The 18630-nt window shown below is 39.4% G+C and overlaps 1 protein-coding gene across 2 annotated transcripts in view; it reads right to left on the bottom strand.

The window, feature by feature from the left end:
* The window catches only part of STX17 (syntaxin 17), a 67335-nt gene extending 49607 nt beyond the window's left edge, over positions 1–17728 (bottom strand). Inside the window, exons 1-2 of one of the 2 annotated variants that reach the window (XM_023242506.2) lie at positions 17639–17728; positions 9175–9360 (exon numbers count right to left, since the gene is read on the bottom strand). In XM_023242506.2, the coding sequence (XP_023098274.1) occupies positions 9175–9297 (123 nt within the window). In that variant the 5' untranslated portion in view covers positions 9298–9360; positions 17639–17728. The other variant, XM_023242507.2, reaches the window with a different exon arrangement.
* Positions 17729–18630: the final 902 nt, after the last annotated feature.

The following is an 18630-nucleotide window of genomic DNA, read 5'->3' as shown; positions in this document are numbered from 1 at the left end:
CACCGAGTAATGTATAGAATTGTTGAATTATTATTTTGTACAACTGAAACTAATGTAACACTGGAGATTAATCATACCTGAATTAAAAAAAAAAAAAAAATGACAGGGCACCTTGGTGGCTCATTCGGTTAAGAGTCAGACTCTTGATTTCAGTTCAGGTCATGATCTCATGATTCGTGAGACTGAGCCCCACATTGGGCTCTGCACTGAAGCATGGAGACTGCTTGGGATTCTCTCTCTCCCTCTCTCTCTGCCCTTACCCTGTGTGCACATGCTCAATCTCTTTCTGTCTCTCAAAATAAATAAATGAATATTTAAAACAAAAGAATGACTAGTTGTGTGAGGTTTGTAAACTTGGGCAAATCAGTAACTTGGACCTCAGTTCACTATTCTATAAAAAGAACAGGTTGAATTAAGTCATCACTAACTTTATTTCAGTTTTAAAGTTTTATAGTTTTAGGGTTTATCTGTTCATATATATGAAATATTCATGACCACGTAAAAAATTCATTATAATAATACTTTATGAGTAGAGAGAGGGGAAACTGAGAGAGAGCAACGTTGCTTCCAGGGCCAAAAGAAAAATGTGGGCTTGGGCTGTAGAATACTTTCACACCAGAGGAATCCCTTGTAACAGTCCAGGTGGTTATCATTACCTTTTCTCTCTAAGCCTACTCCCATTTTTTGGCTAATATTTTCCACCCACTATTTCATGAAACACTTCCATGGTGCAAGGCATTGGGTTTCTAGGACAAAACAGCAAAAACTTCTTACATTATTCCCTCAAGCCTTTACTAAAACGTATATCCAGTAGGCAATGCATTAAGATATTTACCATGAATAACAGGCAATTAAAGTAACTGCAGAAACAGACTCATAAATACAGAGAACAAATTGGTGGTTGCCAGAGGAGAGGTGGTAGGGTAAGGGGCAAAATAGGTGAAGAGGATTAAGAGGTACAAACTCCCAGTTATAAAATAAATAAGTCATAGGGATGAAAAGTACAGCATAGGGAATATAGTAAATAATACTGTAATAGTATTATAATAACATTGTATGGTAACATTGTAATGGGGCTACACTTAGGGTGAGTGTTGAGTAACATACAAAACTGTTGAATCAATATGTAGCATACCTGAAACTAATATAACATTGTATGTCAACTACACTGCAATAAAAATTTTAATGTTTTTAACCAATACAAATAAGTAACTACAAAAAAAATTATGTAGTTCCTGTGTTCAAGAAAGTAGAAGAAAATATGAGCACACTAAGACATGAAAGATATTTTTAAAAATTTAATTCCTAGAGTTAAAAAAGTCATCTGAAATGAAAAATGCAGTGGATGGGATTAATAACAGATAAGACAATGCAAAGAAAAGAATAGCAATAGAAACAATCCAAAATAAAGCACAGGAAGAAAAAAGATGGACAGTAAATGAACAGGGCATCAGCAGGTCTTAGGCCAACTGAAAGCATCATAGTATATATGTAATTGCACTCCCAAGAGAAAAGAGACGGCAGAAAAAATATTTGAAAAATGAATAACCAAAGCTTTTCAAAACCTGATAAAAACTATAAATCCGTAAGATCTGAGAAACTCCAGAAATTCCAGAAATATGAAAAATGAAGAAAACTATAATACACATGACAATAAAATTTCTTAAAATAAATGATAGAAAAGTCATAAAAGCAGCCACAGACAAAAGGCACATCAAGTACAAATGAACAAAGACAAGAATGACAGAAAACTTCTTTTGAGAAACAATGCAAGCCAGAAAACAACGGAGCAACATCTTGAAAACAATCTAAAACGTAACGTGGAATTCTATACCCAGAGAAATTTTTTTTTAATTTTTTTTTTCAACGTTTATTTATTTTGGGGACAGAGAGAGACAGAGCATGAACGGGGGAGGGGCAGAGAGAGAGGGAGACACAGAATCGGAAACAGGCTCCAGGCTCTGAGCCATCAGCCCAGAGCCTGACGCGGGGCTCGAACTCACGGGCCGCGAGATCATGACCTGGCTGAAGTCGGACGCTTAACCGACTGCGCCACCCAGGCGCCCCGAGAAATATTTTTTTTTAATGAAAGCAAAATAGGGGCACCTGGGTGGCTCAGTTGGTTGAGCATCCAACTTTGGCTGAGGTCATGATCTCACATTTCATGAGTTTGAGCCCAGCATGGGGCTCTGTGCTGACAGCTGTCTGTCTGTCTGTCTCTCTCTCTCTGCCCCTCCCCCACTCACGCTCTGTCTCTCTCTCTCAAAAACAAAGGGAAAAGAAAAGAAAAGAAAAGAAAAGAAAAGAAAAGAAAAGAAAAGAAAGGAAAATAAAGACCTTTTTTCCAACATAAAAAAATTGACAGTGTTCATCACTAGCAGACCTGTACTGCAATAAAAAGGAAGTCCTTCAGGCTGATGGAAAAATGATACCAGAGAGAAACCTGGCTCTACACAAAGTAATGAGCACTGAAAATGGTAAATATATAGGTAAATATAAAACATTTTTTCTTATTTCTAAAATCTCTTTGGAAGGTAACTGTTTAAAACAAAAATAACAATGTATTGTGGGGCTAATAATATATACAGAAGCAAAATATATGACAATAATACTATAAAGATCATGAGACAGGAAATAGAAGTATATTGTTATGAGGTTCTTATAATATACATGAAGTGATTTATATATGTGTGTGTGTGTGTGTGTGTGTGTGTGTATACACACACATATATAATTATTTAAAGGTAGACTGTGAAAAGTTAAAGATGGATACTTTGAATTATAAAACAAGCACTAAAACCCAGAAATAAAAACAAAGAGGGATAACTAATAAGCTAACAAAAGAGAAAAATGGAATTTCTAAAAAAACATGCAATTAATCCAAAAGGGAGTAAAAGAAGAAAAAGGGGACAAAGAACAGATAGGGCAAACATACAAAAATAGCAAGATGGTAGATGTAAAGACAACCATTTGACAAATGTCTATTCATTATAAAAACTCTCACCAAACTAAAAATAGAAGTTAATGTCCTCAACCTGATAGAGGCATCTACGTAAACGCTACAGTTAATATCATGCTTAGTGGTAAAAGGCCATTCCTTAATACTGGGAACAAAATAAGGAGGTCTGATCTTACCACTCCTATTCAACATCACACCAGAGGCCCTAGCCAGTGCAGGAAGGAAGGACACAGTCGGAGAAATAAGAAATAAAATAGTTTGTCTTCACAGGAGACATAATTGTCAACACAGAAAATATCAAACACTGTAACAGAAATGCTGCATAATATTAGCAGACAGCCCAATGATCGAAAGCCGTAAACTGAATATTACTCATGTAATGAAGATAAATAATGATACCTACCCCATAGTGAAAAATAATTCATTGTGCCTACAAAATATCAAAAATAACACCCCCCAAAACAAAGCACAAAGCCTACCTCCCAGGAGTGTGAATCTCCTAATGCATTATTACCATTTGCTCACGTGTCAAACAAGCTGTAGAAGAGATTAGTGTCTTAGGTGGAGGTTGAACTAAATGACCTTATCTCTTATAACAATAAAATTCTTTAAAAAAATTTTTTAATGTTTATTTATTTTTGAGGGAGGCGGAGACAGAGTGCAAGCGGGGGAGGGGCAGAGAGAGAGAGGGCGGGGGGGGGGGGGGGGGGGGGGGGGGGCGGGGGGAGACACAATCCGAAACAGGCTCCAGGCTCTGAGTTGTCAGTACAGGGCCCGACACGGGGCTAGAGCCCACGAACCATGAGATCGTGACCTGAGCTGAAGTCAGATGCTTAACCAACTGAGCCACCCAGGCAACCCAGTAAAATTCTAAGAAAAATAAGGAGTAAGATAGTTTGGATTTCCTATTACTCGCTACAAGCTATACCTAACTTATATTACATTATTAAAATCTATCATTGCAAATTTTTGGAGAAGCGGAAAAAGCTAAAGTGATTTAGTATGTGTGAAAAAAAATTACAAGAAGTAAATCCTTTAAAATTTAGTTGTGAGAACTACTGACAAGCGTTTTTGAACTGTGCTGTTTTTACAAAACATTGTTGTCCATCTACACAGCAGCACTAGAGAGACCAGTGAAAGCAATGCTGTAACTTGAAGCAATTAGGATGTGTTTGGTTGCAAATAACAGAAAACTCAAAAATCTTAAATTGCTTTAATAAGGACATTTATTATCTCCCCTCAGAAGCAGCCTAGAAGGTAGTTTAGTTCAGAAGCTTACAAGCTCACCAACTGCCTAAGTTCTATCTTTCTTCTTTACCACTCTCAATAGAAAGTTTTTGTCCTCAGATTTGTCCCCTACTAGCTATTGTTCCAGATACAACAGGGAGACACAAGGCCAGGAGAAGCAGAACTGTTTCCTCTCATGTGTATCTTTCTACCAGTAGGAAAATCTTTTCCAGAAGTTTCCATATCCCAAACAGGCTTTCCCTCCAGTCTCATTAGCCACAACTCTAGGATACAGTTGCTATTCACACACTGACAAGAATGTAATTACTACCATTAGAAACATTATTCACCACCTGTGCTGAAGATTTCCTACTCCGAAGCACAGGAAGACAGACTGAATCAAGGTTCTGTCAGGAAGAAAAAAATGGGGCAGGGGGGTGGGGGGGGGGGTGAGATTAAAAGACTGAAATACACATTCTCAGATTAAAAAGAGAAATGGAAAACTTTTGGTTGTAATCACAGGTTTAAAAACAAATCAAAACAAATCAGTAAATAACAAATCAACGAGACTGATAATGTTTGATTTTGCACCATGTAGTTTGTGCTTCATACTGCCAGAACAGTTCATGCCACTCATGTTCACACTTAATTATATGTCACCTATTATTCTCTGAATATTTCCTATTTTCTTAACTGCACTGTAAACTTCTTCAGGATTAGAAAACTAATTTTTTATGACCTTTTCAGAGCTACCAATAAAAGAAATCGCAAACACCAACACTTATGAAAACCTAACATATATTTATTTCTTGCAATTAATAATTTTCCTCCTCATTAAACCTGGAAGATTCAAACAAGCATGTATCTCTGCTCTTTTCTAAAACGCAACCAAAATGACAATAAAGGACTTTAAAAGGTATACATTAAGAATAATGAGAATATAACAGAAGATATCGGTGGACATGAAATTTTAACCAAATTTGAGAAAATCGAAAGATTACAGACATGTTGCAGACTCAGAAGACCCGAGAAAGCCGAAACATGAGGCTGCAGAAGGGGCGAATGGTGTGGGAGAGGCAGTGAGTGACAAGCCAACGGGCACATCACTACTACCGAAAGGCTCGGTAACCAGACGTACCAGCTACCGGGCAGCCAGGAGGATGTATACGGTAAGGCAGAAGGATTGGTTCAAAGCTTAGGGAAGGAACAGGCAGTCTATCTACCACATGCCCTCTCCGCAGGCCCAAGCGACTACACTGCCCTGGTCACCACAGAAGACAACATTCCACAAGAGTGTCTGGTAGTTCCCCATGAAAACTGATCTTTCACTCGCTCCCCCTCCAAGTTACAAGACCTTTCCTACTCCCTGCTACACACACAAATACCTTCTGATTAGCACTCTTAAATATCAACAGCTGGCCAAGGAAAGCAAAGTCCATAATATTGCAGGCTGACACAGAAAAGAAAGGGAGAGAGTGAGTGAGTTGTGGAGGAGATAAGAATTAAGTTTAAAAAGAAGAAAGAACAAAGAAACTCAGGAAAAACAGACAAAGAGGCAGATAAAACTTAAATAATAATAATACCCCATGGATGATACTGCATCCATGAAACAAGAACAGGAGGATTCTCTTTAAAAGAAAAAAAGAGAGGACAGAAAACAGAACACAATTAGCAACAATATGATTCTCTTTATTTCATCTTAGCTGGAACGTAATAGCTGATGTGATAGCTGAAGCTGGAGCTGCCATTTTACATGCAAGATAGAAACCAGCTGAGGATCCGAGAGCAAGATAAGAAGAGCCAGAGTCTTTAATGACCGCTGAGCTGCCACTGCAGCCCTGGAGCGCTCCCTAACTGTGAGAGGTTCAAAATAAAAGCAAAAACGAAAAACGCCTATCTGATATGATACGCTACTTGGGGCTTTTCTGCCACTTGTGCTTTAACCATATACTAACACAGTATGTGCTACGCAGTAAGTTTCCTCCCAACCCTGCAACCTGAAACAAAGAAAATTATGTTCCAAGCATATAATCATGTTGTTTCTATCCGCTGTGCTTAGGTCTATCTTACGTTAGCCAAGAAAGCTGGATGCTAACACTTTGATTTCAGCATCACAATCTAATCACATCTACCACGTGCAATACAGTGTAGTGCTGAAGGACCCGTGGCAGAGCGTCACAGGTGCCCACGGCACACTGCACCCATTGTGTTCGGGTGTTGCAGCGTCACTCCACTAAGGCTGACCTTCAATTTCCCTTCAGTGTGACTTTCTTCTTTTAAATTCATACTGGATGACGGATGGCTAACATAATAAATATGTGATCTGTCTACACCGTTCCCCCAGGAAGAATATGCCTTTTACAAAATAAGGCACTGTCACACACCTGGAGCCCAAACCTAGCTCTTAACTCTTTTGTCCATGGTGAACATTGCAGCTTTTAAATGTTTTTACGTTACCATAAACTATTAAAATATGCTATTCAGTCATACACAGACACACACACACACACACAAGTCACTTTCATGCAAAACTAGAAATCCTAGAGACAGTATTATGATCAAGAATATAGAATAAAACACAGAGCAGTAGGAGTTTGCTTAGCTGCAGATATCCCCTACACTGTGAATTATAATTATTCCAACATTGTCTAAAACTTTCACGTTAAGTAAAGATTTCACAAAATGCTAAAGTAAAAATGTTATGGTAGACAAAGAGGAATATACCTCTGGAATAATTTTCTTAGGAAGTCTGGCACAACTAATCAAACCGGTAATAAATCCTTCCTATCCCTACCTCCCTTGTTCCCAGGGTTCTGGCTTTTCCATTGATGACTGACTGGGTGGTACATGTGGCTAGGACCTGAGGGAATGATGGCAGGCACTTTCATACGGAATAAGTATAAGAAAAGGGAAATGAAAGACACGCCGAACCTCAAAGGTAACATAAGACAACAGTCCACCTATTTCTGCCTTTCAGAATCAACTTATCTGCTAAATTCTTGTCGTCTTTGTAACTGAGCACTTTGATATGAGCTCAGGACTTTAAAACACACCTTATCAACCTCCCACCCAGGTATGATCAATCAAAAGTAAACAACCCTACTTCTATATTAATATGGTGCTAAAAGAATGAGCTCTCCTCAGGGCGCCTGGGTGGCTCAGTCGGTTAAGTGTCGGACTCTCGGTTTCTGCTCAGGTCATGACCTCACAGTTTCGTGGGTTCAAGCCCTGAATCAGGCTCTGTGCTGGCAGTGAGGAGCCTACTTGAGATTCTCTCTCTCTCTCTCTCTCTCTCTCTCTCTCTGTCTCTGCCCCTCCCCTGCTCATGCTCTCTCTCAAAATAAATATATAAACTTAAAAAAAAATTAAAAAGAAAAAAACAATGAGCCCTCCTCCTTAATGAAAGCATGGAACCCTATAATTTGTTTTTGCTCATAACAAGAATAACCAGTTTACCAGAAAACTCCTCCACCCTAAAAAGTCACAGTACTTACTGTTTACAGATAAAGAAATTAAAAGATGACAAAATACTAATCTTGAATTCTAGATAGCTTCATATTTGCATTGAAATTTCCATCTTAATATTCTTGGCACTTACTGTCTATACTTTTTAAAAAGATTTAAATACTAGGAAGACAGATGGTATCTACTGGGGAAAAAAACTGACACTCTTCTTAGTTGTATAATGTGCTCAGGTGAGGGTGATAAATATTGTTTACACTGAAAGGCTTAATGACCACTTCCACACCAGCCCCCACCACAAAAAATTAACAGAAAGTGACACAGCTTAAAATGCGTAGTGGGGGAGGGGCACCTGGGTGGCTCAGTCAGTTGAGCTACGGACTTCGGCTCAGGTCATCATTTCACAGTTGGTGAGTTGAAACCCCACACGGGGCTCTGTGCTGTCAGTGCAGGGCCCGCTTCAGATCCTCTGGCCCCTTCTCTCTCTGCTCCTCCCCTGCTCTCTGTCTCTCAAAAAAAAAAAAAAAAAGTTCAAAAAAATAAATAAATAAATAAGGGCACCTGGGTGGCTCAGTCGGTTAAGCATCCAACTTTGGCTCAGGTCATGATCTTGCGGTTCGTGGATTCCAGACTCATATCCGGCTATGTGCTGACAGCTCAGAGCCTGGAGCCTGCTTCGGATTCTGTGTCTCCCTCTCTCTCTGCCCCTCCCCCGCTCGTACTCTGTCTCTCTCTCTCTCAAAAATAAACATTAGAAAACAAATTAAAAAGATAAGTTAAAAAATAAAAATTAAAAATAAAAAAATTTACACTGGGAGAGATCATTTTTAAGGAGCAAATCCCACTGACCTGTCCTATAGCAAATGAAACCACATAAACTGCCAAATCAATGCTCAGTACTCAGTAAACCTGATGCTCCCACGAATGCCACAACTATTCCACCAGACACTGACCTGTCCAGGTTCTATGCAACCTTCACCACAGTCCCTGAGACTAGTGCTTCCCTCTACCTATTTCCTAAACTGATCTCTAGGTGCTATTTCTTAATTTGTGGCTTTCCTCAATGGGAAGAAGTCAATTTGGGAAATTCCCTCATATCACACAATGATTTACCTCTTTATGTTACATGCACCTAAAGAGGATAGGAGTTACTGATAGACCCCAAAGTTAAAAAAACTTGCCATGAGGCGAATGAAATTAAGGCAGGCCCCTGAGCCAAAGTTCACTGCCTTTACATTATGGTACACTATCAAACGATTTGTATGTTAATTATTAACTACTTAATATGTCAGCATGTACAACTTAAAAGGCATAGTTTCTATTCTAATATTCCTCCCTAAAAAATGAAGAATATGAGAGGTATATTTGTAAAACAAAACCCAGATGAAAAAATGAATGTTGTTAAATCAATAGGAGATGGATATTTTAGCAAAGCCTCTTATCTAATATTCTAAATTTAGCTGAAATGCACAAGTATAAATCAGAATATGTAACTGTTTCTCGTGGCAGAAAATGAAAAAACTCACCTTTTCAATATTTATCTGGTGTTTTCTTAGCCTCTCCAGGTCTGTTGGGATTACTATCTTAATGAATTTCTGGATAGCTGGTTCAAGACGGCGTAATTTCACTTTTTCTTCATCTTCAGACATTCTAGAAAAATGTTATGTCACTTCTACTTGCAGCAACTGTCTTCCCCACTCACATGGAAAAACCTAAAAGGGAAATATTTAAGAATGTTTTTAATCAGTTTCTATTATTTTCAAAAGCCAACAACGAGGTAATTTTATGATTTATTCTAAATATATATTCAACTTAGTTCTGAACTTGAATGACTTGTTTTTTCTTGAAGAAATCTTTTATTTTAGGGGCACCTGGGTAGCTCAGTTGGTTCAGCGACCAACTCCTGATTTCAATTCAAGTCATAATGTCACAGTTCATGAGATCAAGCCCCGCACTGGGCTATGCGCTGACAGCATAGAGCCTGCTTGGGATTCTTGCTCTGTGTCTCTCTCTGCCCCTCCCCTGCTCATGCTCTCTTTCTCTCTCTTCAAAATAAGTAAACTTAAAAAAATTTTTATTTTGAAACTCTTTTCTCTCCACAAAAGTAATGTATATTCACTTTAAGAGAATATGAAAAAGAAAAAAGAAAATACAAAAAAGAGAATAAAGTAAAATCAATCAGGGGCGCCTGGGTGGCTCAGTTAAGCATCCGACTTTAGCTCAGGTCATGATCTTGCAGTTCATGGGTTCAAGCCCGTGTCGGGCTCTGTGCTGACAACTCAGAGCCTGGAGCCTGCCTCAGATTCTGTGTCTCCCTCTCTCTGCCCTTCCCCTGCTCATGCTCTGTCTCTCAAAAATACATAAAGATTTTTTAAAATTTTTAAATTAAATAAAATCAATCATCTCCTCACCCATAGTTAACTAAGCTTTCCATTTTCTTTCTCCCGTTCTTTCCATTTTTTTTATTTTTTAATGTTTTTATTTATTTTTGAGACAGAGAGACAGAGCACGAGCAGGGGAGGGGCAGAGAGAGAGGGAGACACAGAATCTGAAGCAGGCTCCAGGCTCCGAGCTATCAGCACAGAGCCCAATGTGGGGCTCAAACTCACGGAGTTTGAGATCGTGACCTGAGCCGAGGTCGGACGCTGAACCGACTGAGCCACCCAGGTGCCCCTCTTTCCATTTTGATGTCTGGTTTTTTCCATATAAGAATGTATATGCTTAAATACCTTTTTTAAAAAAAAGCTACGAATTTACTGCCAAGTTTTCATTTCCCAGTATATCTTGCACAAGACTAACCTTTTTAAAAAAAAGATGTCAAATGGCAAAATTAGAAAAAAATTCATAACATTTCTGCTTGTATCAAACTTCATTTCTTTTTTTAAAAAAAATGTTTATTTACTTATTCTAAGAGAGAGAGTGGGGCCAAAATCAAGAGTCATGACCTAGGCCAAAATCAAGAGTCAGCCTTAACCAACCCAGCCACCCAGGGGCCCCCAAACTCCATTTCTAACCTCATCATAATGTAACTATGTAATTACATACTTTAAATATAACATCATATGCGATTCTTTTTCATTGAAGTCCTTTAAACTGCCTCTTCCCTTTGTTACAATGTAGACAATGATGAGCATTGCCTACAACCAATACAAATAACCAGTAACAGAGCTGGAATAAGAAAGAATTCCTGAGAGTACTATCAAATGTTCTTTCTAATTCACCAGTAGTCTTCTACCAGTGTTGCAGAATGTCAAAGGGCATACTTTTGGCCCCAGGATAGGTGAGGGCAGAGGCTGGCAAGTGAGCAGGCTCCAGGATCCCATGCCTGCTTCAACTGGAGAAAATTTACTTATATATATTTCATAAATTTGAGCTTATTAGATTTTACATCAGTAAAGGACTCCACAGCTTAACTAAACTTGAGAACCACTGTTGTGCAACCTTGCTTTCATGCCATCTCATTAGCCCACAACCTCTCCTATATTTAAAAAAATTTTAAGCTATGTTAATCCCAGTGGGTTAAGGTGTCTTAAACCAGGGTCCATTATGGACAGAGGTTCCCAAATATACTTTATGGAGTCCCTGAATCTTTATGAATAATTATTAATGTATTTTTTAGTTATTTCAGAGGACAGAGTCCATTGTTTTATGATATTAAAAAAAAAAAAGAGATCACTCCAGAAGCATTAAGAACTATAAATAATGTTGTTTCTCTCCTTTCCTTCACAGTTGAAAATCCTGAAGTGTTGGTTATATAGACTATCTCATCGACTTAGTAACTTGGTTTTTATGTCTAAGCTTGAAAGCAAAAAAAGGAAAATCTCCACACATCAAAAATAAAGAGAGTTCAACAGCTACAGTAGGTAAGTGGGAATTGGAGATATACGGATAAGTTCATTGCCAAAAGAGTCCACAGAGCCAACAGGAAAATTCATAGCTACGGGACTAGACATAATAATCTAAAAAGGAAATTAAAGGGCATCTGGGTGGCTCAGTCAGTTAGGTAGCCCACTCCTGATTTCAGCTCAGGTCATGATCTCACAGTTCAAGAGTTTGAACCCCACATCGGGCTCTGCACTCACTGCACAAAGCCTGCTTTGGATACTCTGTCTCCCTCTTTCTGTCCCGCCCCCACTCTCTTGCTCTCTTTCTCAAAATAAACATTAAAATTTTTTTAAAGAAAATTAAAATAGGTACAGTTAAAAATATTCAAAGATACAAAGGAAGGAATAAAATATTTTTACAAGTTAGGTAATACTATGAGATCATATCAGGCTAACCTGAAAAACCAAGTACAAATTTGAAAAATAAAAACCTAAAATTAGGTTAAATAGTAAACTATGTAGCTGAAGAGAGAATTATTGATTGGAAGATATCAGTCAGAGGAATAAAGAGATGGAAAACATAAAAGATAAAATGAGAAGCTCAGTAACAAATAGGAGTCCCATAAAGGAAAAATAAAGAAAGTGGTGAAAATATTATTCAAAGTGAATATGCTGAAAGAAAACAAAAAGAGAGAATATGTTGAGAATTAAGATGCAAGACCTCAAACTGAAAATGTACATAAGCCCCAAGAAGCATAAATTAAAAAAAAAAAAAAATTTGCCCCTTCCTCGCTCGCTCACTCTCTCAAAATAAAAAAATAATTTTTTTTTTAAAAAAGAACTACTAAAAGGCACACTTTAATAATAAACCCAAAGGAGATGAATGGTGAGGAGCTATGATTATAATAAAGTATACTGTTACTGGGTGGATAAATGAATGAATGAAAGAAAAAAGGATTTATTTTGAATAATAAAAATCTTTGCATGTAAATTATTATTTTTCTATAATGCATCTTTTATAGAAGCATAGTGTTACATTACATAGATGCTCCATAATTTAATCATCTGTTGCTGGCTATTTAGGTTGTTCCAATTTTCCACTATTGTAAACTACACTACAGCATAAGTACCCTTCTTACACATAAATCCATACTACCATCTATGATGGTTCTTCAAAATAACTACAAATAGTATATGTGCACAATTTTTTTTAAGTTTTGATACCACATGTCCCAAAGGTTGTGCCTATTTACATTCCCATTAGCAACATATCAAAATGCCCATTTATCCATATTCCCACCAATACATGGTATGGTTCTCCTTAGACATTCAAAAATGGTAGGATTTATTTATTAGCCATTTGCACTCTTATGAATTGCCTACTAGTGCTATGTATCTATTTTACTACAGGGGATGTCTTTTTCTTATTATATTTAACATATAATAGACTCATAAATTATCAATTATTTGTCTCACAATGTTCCCAGTTTATCACATTGCTTGTGTTTTTTTCTACCATGCAGATTATATACTATAGGAAGAAATCTTTACATCTACCACCATTCCTATTTTCTTACCATACCTGATACTCAATATATGCTGATGGAATAAAATATTTTTTCCACATGTCTCTTCTTCACCATTTCTAGTTCCATCACTCCAACAATGCAATATGCATAGCACCTTACAGGTGTCTTAATTGGCCTGCCTTTAGACTCTTTCCCCTCTTCCAGGTTTTTCCTCAGACTACCACCAATTAATAGAACTCAAACACCAACTGCAACATGCTACTCCTCTGAACAAAAACTTCCAAGAGTTCCCTATTATTTGAACAAAAAAATACAATGTTCATAAGTAGATAAACCCAATCTAAGTATTATCACCCAATCTCTACTTTTGGCATTGCAGTGATGCTCTGCCTAGATGTTCTTTTATATATTCCACCTGCCTCTAAAATTTATGTATCATTTGATACACAACTCTAATGTTTCTGCTTTCCCTTCCACTAACCAGCTTATGGTGTACATAACAACCCTAATTATTAAATATTTGACTTGTTGGCACTGTTCCCCGATGCTATGATGATTTTTTTTTTCAGTTCCAAAAGTGATATTTCCAGGTTAGAGTTGTGCATGATTCTACCCTCAGCTTTCTGTGTCCAAGGAAAATCTGGTGCCTCATTAAAGCCATCTATCAGGGAAGACATTTTGCCCCAAGAACCTCCCTAGCGACTTTTCTAACTCTTGGTCTCCCTCTGGCCAGTCTTTTTTTCCTTCTCGCCACCATTTCCATTTTTATAAAATTATAATAAAATGCTTATATAACACTAAAATGAGAATACAGTATAAACTTGGTTTGCAAGCATAATGCATTCCAGAAACATGCTTGGAGTCCAAAGCACTCCTATCAAAGCAAATTTCAAGAAACATTGGCTCAGTTGTGATCATGTGACATTCGGCACCATGTCGAAGTACTACTCCTATGGCAAAACACCAATCATTTATCAAGTCAACATTTGTTAGAAATGTTTGCTCATCTTGCAGAACACTCGCAGACCAAGTTACTTGCAATCCAAGGTTTTACTGTATAACATTCAAATAATTGCATAAATCATGATGTTATTAAAACAGAAAGTTGTCCAGCAGTGGCTCCAATCATAAAATAGCTCAAATAATCTTTGTAAGCTGTTAAAGGTAGGTCTTCATCCAATATACAAAATGTGGGTTTATTTATTTTTTATTTTTATTTTATCTCTATGCTCAATGTGGGGCTCAAACTCACAACCCCGAGATCAAGAGTCACAGGCTCTACCAACTAAGCCAGCCAGGTACCCCCAAAATGTGGTTTTAAAATATAATTGAATAATAGGTAAAAGTGTATTTCAACATTTCTTGATGATCTCACAGTTCATGAGTTCAAGTCCCACATCTGGCTCTCTGCTGTCAGCACAGAGCCCACTTGGCACCCTCGGTACCTCCCTCCTCCCTGCCCCTCCCCGGCTTGCTCTCTCTCTCTCTCTCAAAAGTAAACACGCGGGATGTTTGGGTGGCTCAGTTAGTTGGGTGTCTGACTTTGGCTCAGGTCATGATCTTGCGGTTCTGTGGGTTCAGCCCCACATCAGGCTCTCTCCTGTCAACATGGAGCCCACTTCAGATCCTCTGTCTCCCTCTCTGCCCTTCCCTTGATCATACATGGCTCTCTCTCTCTCTCTCAAAAATAAACAAACAATAAAATAAACACTAAAAATACATTTAAAAAATTGGAACGTATTTCCAATATAATTAAGCCACAAAAATAAAAAATACATTTACATTAACATCACAACTGTGTAAAATATGCCTATAAAAGAGACAAAACCACAAAAATGCCTAACCTCCTAAACTTCTGTACAGTTGATTTCCTTGTAACATTTTTTTAAAAATGTAATGAAATATTTGGGGCGATAGAATTGTTCTTTATCATGAAGGTGGTGGTAGATATATAATTACATGCATTTGTCAAAGTTCACAGAACTGTACACTACAAAGAATGAAACTTTGAAAATTAAAAAAAGAACACAAAATGTGGAGGAACACAAAATGGAACACATGCTATAAAAAAACAAAACTATTACCAACGAATAGCATAACCACACTGAAAGAAGTGGGGGAAGAAAATAATCTAGGTAACTGGACAACAATTTTTTTAAAGTTTTTATTTATTTTTTTTTTATTTATTTGAGACAGAGAAAGAGAGAGAGAGAGAGAAAGAGAGAGAAAGAGAAAGAGAGAGAGAGAGAGAGAGAGAGAGAGAGAGAGAATGAATCCCAAGAAGGCTGTGTGCTGCCAGTGCAGAGCCTTACGCAGTGCTCGATCCCACAAACCATGAGATCATGACCTGAGCAGAAATCAAGAGTCAGATGCTTAACCAACTGAGCTACCCAGCTGCCCATGGAAAAATATATTTTAAGAGGATACTAAAAGGCTGAAGACAAAAAGAACTACACACAACTATACTGTATGCTAATCAGTAAATTTGTTTTTTTATAGGAGTATGAGTAAGAAATCCTGAAAATCCTTGATGTGTATACTAGGACTGAACAAAGAACAGAATATTTTATAGAAGATGAAAGACACATGTCTGTCAAAGAAAGAATAGGGGCGCCTGGGCAGCTCAGTTGGTTGAGCATCTGACTTCAGCTCAGGTCATGATCTCCCAGTTTGTGAGTTTGAGCCCCACTCTGGGCTCTGTGCTGACAGCTCAGAGCCTGGATCCTGCTTCCGATTCTGTGTCTCCCTCTCTCTCGGCCCCTCCCCTGCTCATACTCTGTCTCTCTCTCTCAAAAATAAGTAAATATTTTTAAAAACGCTTTAAAATAATCACAGTAATAATCAATGAAGGCAACTTCCATCAATGGATGGTAAAGTCAGCAAGTGAAAAGTCTGAGGAGAAACAAGATACCTGCATAGTTTAGAAACTCTCCCATTTCAAGGGAAAAGTAGTACATTTACGTTAGAGAATCATAGCAGTCACCATCTTAACCAAGTGATCAATAATATCAAAAGCAGTGTCTCATAACATGAACCTCTCATATGAGGAACTGAGAAGGTACATCCACTTCCGCCGCATCAACAAAAAATGCACAGCTGTAATCTAATCATAAGAATATATCAGACAAAATCCAATTGAGGGACACTCTACAAAATAACTGACCAGGATTTTTCAAAAGTGTCAAGATGTGGAAAAACAAGAAAAGACTAATGAGCCACTCCGATTAAAAGCAATGTGGGATCTTATACTGGATCCCAGAACAGAAACAAAGTCCATTAGTATAAAAAAAAATTATGAAATCTGAAAAAAAAAAAGTGGTAGTTTGGTTAATAGAATTGTACTAATGATAACTTTTAAAATTTTGATTACTGTACTATAATTATATAAGGTGTTAACATTTTTTTAAAAGCTATAAAGAACTTTTTTTTTATTAAAAAAAAATTTTTTTGAGACAGCACAAGCGGGGTAGGTGCAGAGAGGTGGGGTGGGGTAGAGGGACAAAGGATCCTAAGCTGGCTCTGTGCTAACAGCAGAGAGCCCCATGCGAGGGCTCGAACTCGCTAACCCTGAGACCACGACCTGAGGCTCAACTGACTGAGCCATCCAGGCGCCCTGAAAACTCTATTCTTTTGAAACTTCTCTGTAATTGTAAAATTATTTCAAAATAAATAGACTTCTTAAAAAATGTATTAACTGATGTTTCACATGGACCAACTGACATTTATAAGTCAAGAGCTGCCCTAATACTTGGGAGGCGGGGGTGCCAGGTGCTCTGCAACCGATCCTTGGGTGCTTACAACTATTATTACCTGCGTACCCTTAACACTCAGGTTTCCCGTGAGGAAAGTACTGGGAGGTTCACTAAATTACTTAAGAGGTTATTTAAAAGTGAAACAGCCCCAATTATCAAAAAAACTCCAAAACTGCCGGCAACCTTCCGCCCCCCAAAAGCGATGAACACCGTCCTAGAGATCCCACAGGTCTTCCCACTGGTGGCCCCGAATGTTCTCAGGCACGTCCCCCCGAGACGGGGCACTGACTTGGGAAAGAAAAGTCATGGCCCCAAGTCCTCCCATATGGTCTCTTCTCTAAGCCCTCTGATTCTGAATTTATAAAGGAGGGAGTGAGATGCGGGACCTTCCAGAACCACCTTCCGATGTGGCTGACAGAAGGCTCCGATTTCTGGCTCCCCAGTCCTCCCCTCATTGCCCCCGAGCCTGGAGTCACCTCTCGCTCGCTGTGTCGCCCCCGGCACCCCTGGGCCACAAAACACCAGACACCGCCACCTGGGAACGGATGCACGAGCGGTCTCGGGACCAAGGCGCCGGCGACCCTGCGACCCTGACGACCTAGGGCCCACACTGCGTCACGGGCAGATCAGGCGCAGGAAACTTTCCCACCCCGCGACCCCGGGAGGCCGCCAAGCTCGCCCTGTCGGCCGCCTCCCAACACCCGCTTCGAAGAGAGCTTCCAAAAACGAAACCGCCACTTCGTGGAGCCAGGAGGACCCCCAAAGCGCTCGCACTCCGGACCTGATGCCGGGCTTCCCACCCGGCGTCTCTCTCGCGCGCGCGGGTTCAGCGCCCAGCCGGTCAGGGCCTGACGCCCCCGAAGCAGCCTCCCGCAAACCCCTTACCTCCCGCCGGGGCGCTCGAGGCCGGTTGGTGTGCACGGCGCAGGCGCGGGCGCGACGGGGCGGGGCGTCGTGATGGGCTGGCTGGGCTGGGCCACGCCCCCTCCCGGCCCTTTTGGGCCCAGTGGGGCGTGGCAAGGTCTCTGTAGCTGCTCCCAGCCGCAGGAATGATTTAAAAGAGTGGTCTTGGTTTACATTGGGGTTGTAACATTGGAGCCGGAACGAAAGAGACCCACAGTCGTTTTTTTAGGTCTCTTTGTTGTGTTATCAGTACGAGATAATTCATACTGCACAGCCTTCTACATTTTGCAAAGTTTTTCCGTCCATTTTCCTGTTTTAACACGGATTTTGGTGGGCTAGCCGTGCGTTCTAAGCTTTTTACACATGTAGAAACTGAAGCTCCTCCGAAAGGTTGTGCCTTCTCCCACTCATCCCCAAAATCCCTGTGAGGTGGACAGGACACGGTCTTAAAAAAACTGTAACAGGCACAGAAATTGAAGCTCAGACAAGTTGTGATTCCCTTCCCCCCACCAAAGCTGGTGGCGATCCTTATCCCAATTTCACAGATATGACGCTGAGGTTAAAGAGTTTTGAGTGACTCAATTCCAGTTCAGCCAGTTAGTGGCAGAGCTGGGACGCCCAACTTCGTTTCCCAATTACCCTCTCAAGCTCTTCCAGTTACCAGCTGCTACCAATGACCACGCAGATGGCTGGCTTTGAAGCCTGTCCGGGTCACATGCTCTGACTTCCAGACCCCGCCTCTTTTATGTGTTTGTGAATGTTCAGATGACTTGTTTAGAATGTATCCGCTGATAATTTCCTTAGAAGACATAAAGATGTTCAAGCCACAGCTCAGGAAACTCAGGTCTTACCGTCTTCCAGAGGAGTGGGAGTAGAGGTAGAATTTGTAGACAAAGGAAGATTAGGGGCCAGTGAGAAAGCCTTGAACTAAACTAGAACAAAAAAAAACTAAGCAATTTAGAGATTCTTTGTGG

This window comes from Felis catus, chromosome D4 (genome assembly GCF_018350175.1).
Source record: "Felis catus isolate Fca126 chromosome D4, F.catus_Fca126_mat1.0, whole genome shotgun sequence".
NCBI classification, from domain to species: domain Eukaryota; kingdom Metazoa; phylum Chordata; class Mammalia; order Carnivora; family Felidae; genus Felis; species Felis catus.
The sequence above is the reverse complement of the archived record's forward strand: the minus strand, read 5'-3'. Positions and strand labels throughout refer to the sequence as shown.